General features: G+C 39.8%; 1 protein-coding gene across 6 annotated transcripts in view; it reads right to left on the bottom strand.

Annotated features, from left to right (window-relative positions):
• Positions 1-1466: 1466 nt before the first annotated feature.
• Positions 1467-4889, bottom strand: part of pfkpa (phosphofructokinase, platelet a) — a 24112-nt gene continuing 20689 nt past the window's right edge. For all 6 annotated transcript variants that reach the window (XM_020608906.1, XM_020608905.1, XM_020608909.1 and 3 more), the window contains 3 exons: positions 4295-4303; positions 3654-3759; positions 1467-2223 (listed from right to left, as the gene is read on the bottom strand). In XM_020608906.1, coding sequence (XP_020464562.1) covers positions 2067-2223; positions 3654-3759; positions 4295-4303 — 272 coding nt within the window. In that variant the 3' untranslated portion in view covers positions 1467-2066. The remainder of the gene's footprint in view (positions 2224-3653; positions 3760-4294; positions 4304-4889) is intronic.

Here is a 4889-nt window from a genome sequence, read left to right as displayed (position 1 = left end):
TGCAACCTTTAATCAGTCAAATGAGATCAGATTCACATGCAATTCTGGAAGAAAATGGGGGGTAGAAATGAAATGGTAATTGCTATTGATTACCTGTGTGCACATGACCCTGCAGTCTCCTCTTGCATTTTTAAATCCACCCAAATGATCCAATTTACTAATTTCATGCTTACAGAAGTAGCCAGCAACATAAACCATGCACCCACTGGGGTCAGAGGAGATGACAGCAAAGGGAAACGAGGCGTCTTTTTGTGCAGAATCGTGGGCGTGAGGCGGAAGTAACCACACTGCCAGTTTAGGTTAAGGATGATAATTACTGTAGGAGGGTGTGTGAGGAGTAATGGTGATTCATGTAGCTTTTCCTTCAAATTACATTTCAGGTCACTGCACCTTCACTAAGCAGCCATATGTAATTACTTTAAATTCAAACAGAAGAGAGGCCCTGTAAAAAGCAGCCCAGTTATCTGTATATAAAATTAATACATCCATGGGAAATGGAAATTTTCTTTCAAATGATAAGACTAATTCCTAATTATGGCTACAGACACAATTACAATCACAGTAGGCCTCAGAGTGCTCATACACTTTAGTAATAAGCCATAATGCACTGAAACTGTAAAGAGCAGAACTGGACAGCAAGTGATGAATATTGTAGGTGTCATAATGGGCCCTGACTCTGAGGATGTTACAGCACTGCGCTGCCATCTGCTGGATTTTATGCCAGCAACAGTTCAGAGGCTGGGAGTCTTTTTGTTGGATTTTTTTTTTTTTTTTTAAACAGTTTGTCAACTCTGATCCACGACAGAGGTATTCTTAAGCCTTTTCTCAATTCCAGTAAGGATGTACCCCCATATCCAGCCCCAATTCCTGACACCCTAGGATTCTGAGAAGATGACCATTACAGAAATGATCTGCCTTTAGTACCTCCAGCATCTGAAAATGGCAGGTAGTGATGTTCTGGAAGAACAGCTCCTTGTTTTACATAACTACCTGAGCACTTTCCCTTATTCGTCTTCATTCTATGTAAATTTTAAAGATTTATACAAGTACATTTTTTTTTATTCCCTGTATGGAATTCTCTGCTGTGCTTATAGTAAAGCAACTTGAGTGCTGGTACAATAACCCACCAGAGCTTTTTTTAACCCACTAACATGGACGGATCAGATGATACACTCGCAGGCAAACCCATGTAAAAAGCCAGACTTTCAACACATACCAAGTAATTCAGGCAGAACTTTGTACAAAAAAAATCGAGACTATGTCCTTTAGACAAAATGGTTAAGCCATAAAACCAGAGTCTTGGGTTTAAATAATTCACTCATACAGCTTCAACACAGATCTAGAACACTGCAATAAAGGATCTATGATGCTGCCAGACAGTGTGGAATATGGATCCTTACAACTTAAAGGGAAATAAGAAGAGCAAATTGGATGCTATTTTTTTAAAATAAGTCCACTGACACTCATTAACAGGGTACACTTCATGACATTTTTATTCCATTAGTCTTTAACATCTATCTTGGCACAATATGACGGACAGCTACTCACAGCAGTGCCTACAGTACAGTTACTAACGTATCCTTGTTTACAAGCAAAATAATTAGGAATGTTAAAAAGATAAATATTCATTTAAGAGTGAAGAAGAGCAAGCAGATCTCTTGCTTGCAGCAGAAAAACTGTACTGCATCAGTCTCAAATATGCTGAACCTCACACTGGTTCTAGGCAGATACAGACACTAGTGTTTACAGCAGGTGTCTATTCTGGTCTTGTGCAGCTCTGGACTCAGAGTTTGTCTAAGCAGCTGGAGAAAGAAAGTGCAATTTGAAAACTAAATTACCAGTTCTAATACTAACAATCCATGGCAACAAGGACAGTCAATGTATGGCAAGACATCTGTGTCTATGTGCGAGAGTACGTGGGGGGGGGTTTGATGTTAGGAGAGCTGGACAGGCTGACACTCAGAGAAATGACACAGTATGTTGTTAACCACTTTTACAACACACCTCACAGACCTTCACTCTCACACACAAACTGGACTTCAATGGCTGTCAAAGAGTCCAGGCCTTTACATGGCAACTGAAGCATCTGACTCTTTAGGTAGGTTGTGGACAACGTGCTCCAGCTGTCCAGAGTCTGAGACATCATAACTTGTCTTGTACTTGGCAAGGATCTTCATAAGGGGACGCAGCTTCAGCCACCACTGCTCCTTAGGGATCCTGTGGCTGCAGAAAGACAAGGAAACTTCAGCTCTGTGCTCAAGTTTTTTTTATGAAAAAAAAAACACCTTGATAGAAGTCTTAACGCTGATATTAATTTGATGGTCACATGCTGCATAGAGCTAATAGTTCCTTATCACTGGGGAGCTGTGAAAAGATCAGTTCCCATCTAGAACACCTAGATATTTGATACAAGATCGACTTTGAATGATCAAACTGGTATTTGGATAAATGACCTATATTAGGGCTACTACAGTTATTTTCTCAGTTAAAGGTATAGTCAGCGATTCTAGTAATAGAGTTTACATTTTGATCACCATGTGCACAAATCCACAAGTCGTTTAAGTTGGGATCTCCCAACTACGTCACTCACAATTCATGAATACGGACTACCACAGCAACAATACTAGTGACTGGAGGAAAAGCTCATTCCACAGAAAACATCAGAAAACTAGCACGTTGAGGCACAACGTGTGGAGAACCAGCTACAGACTCCACTGTTATTCTGCTATAAGTCAGAACATCCACATACATTTGCAGACCAGAAATTTAGCTGAATGTCCCAGGAAAGCTGATTTAGCAAACAGGCTAATGTGACACAGGTATTTGCTAACAAAACATTACCACAAAGATTAGCCTACTTAATTGAACAACATTATAGTGCCCATAACGATTTTCAGTTTTTCAGCTACATTTGCATGGGTCTCTGACCTTGCCTGATTAACTTTACAGTCTGTTGCTTCTGTCTCTCTCTGCCTGGGTTGTTTAGTTGTATAGAACTGGTGCTTTTTCAGGCATCTCACCCCTTCAGCTGCAGTAATCTTGTGAATTTTCCAAACTGACCCCCCCACCCTCAGCACACACACTATGCCATGCACAAGTATGCACAGTAGCAAGAATGCCACCTTGTGCTGATTGGCTGAAATTAGCCGGCCCACCTCCGATCCTTTTTTTGCCTTTTACAGAGCGAGCACAGCACGTGCCCACCTGGGGGTTTTGGAGCACACAAACAAAAAAGCCAGGCAGAGGAATGTATGGAAAATTTAACCGAATATGACAAAATGTGTAAACTCTTACAATCGCTGACTATTCCTTTAATTGGTTTCAAAAAAAAAAAAGAGGGCACAGTTCAGAGGTAAGGACTAAAGAACATGATATTATAGCTTGAATAAATTACTTAAATGCTATTTACTTTTCTCCTTTTAAAATCAAAACCTATGTGTTGTCTCTTCCTGTAAAATATTACTGATGAATCATTTTGAACTGAAAACATTCATCCAAACAGTGTCAGTGTGGCAAGAACTTAACCCTGCACTTAGTGTTAGTTTGTATGCCTTTAGCTTACGTATCACTGAGAGTGCTATATCGCAAAGTAGCAAAACACATTGTAACGTCCATTTCATAGTGGTTTTAAGTTCGGTGTGTGTGATACATACACAAAGTCAGTCTCCTCCTTCAGCTGTACAACAGGGTGGAAGACCAGAGCCCTGCGACGCATCCCCAGCAGACAGCAGGAGTCCTCGGTGTTAGCAAATACTCGGCCTATAGGGAAACACAGCAAAAGTCAGAGGTGGAAACACACTTTAGCTCTGCTTTGTTCTGCTTGCAAACACGTAGAAGACAGACAACATTCTGTAGCATGTGTGAGGGGTTCTATGTAGCGATGAGTACACTTTCTTGCAGAGTGTAAAAACAGTTTTGCATGGATCTACAGGTGGAGTAGAACTTGAAGTATTATAAAACTGATAAACAGAAAACATAAAAACTAAAATCAATATAGAAAACAGAAACTGTCAGTAAATAAAGTGTAGCACAAAGCGCCATAATCCCACAAGGAAATGTGAGGTAAAGCAGAAAAAAAGAAATGTGCGTTATATTTATTTATTTATTCAATCCAACTATTCCACAAGACTCATGGAGTGGACATAGTGTAGGATGGTGGCTGCTCATGAACCCACACACATCTGGACAGGATGTGTGCTTCTGAGACATATGCAGAACAGTGGAAATGGCATGGATATGGAGCTAAATACAAACGTAGATGTTTATGGCGACAGTAGGACAAGAAAAGATTTACCTTCATCTTATGCCATCCAAGTGGAAAATAGGCAAAGCAAAAACAAAGAGGGTTTTTTAACTTTAATTACAGCCCTTATACACATGCGCACTACGGTTTTAAATGATCGGAAGTGTCACATCTCTTACAGTTGTTTGTGTTATCCATCAAAAAAACAATTCAAATACATTAAAGCACATTTTTATTAATTTGTTACATAACGTCTTGGACATTGTGGTTTAACCAGCTGTTTGTAAATCTTAGGTAAACATCCAGATGGCCTATGTCAGTGTGATAACAAAGATGGTTTGGCAGATTATTATCATTATTCAAAGGGCTAAAATATTTGGGACTCTCGCCTTTTTCTTTCAAGTCTATTTTTTTGTCAAAAAAAAAAAAGAAGATTTTCCTACTTATTACAAGGGGCAGCAAAGTTAATGCCCAAATGACCTGCATAAAAGGTCATCTAGATGACTGCATTAATCTTTGCCTGATAGAAATCCTTGTCCCCGCTTCCTGTGGAGGGCAGCATTAGGCCTTGTGGTACACAGCCTGCCAGAAATCTATTAGAAGAACAAGATCAGGAGGATCAAGTACTACAAGTCATTTCACTGAC

Source organism: Monopterus albus, unplaced genomic scaffold, assembly GCF_001952655.1.
Source record: "Monopterus albus unplaced genomic scaffold, M_albus_1.0 scaffold96.1, whole genome shotgun sequence".
Classification (NCBI taxonomy): domain Eukaryota; kingdom Metazoa; phylum Chordata; class Actinopteri; order Synbranchiformes; family Synbranchidae; genus Monopterus; species Monopterus albus.
Note: the sequence above shows the minus strand (reverse complement) of the source record. Positions and strands in the feature narration are given on the sequence as shown.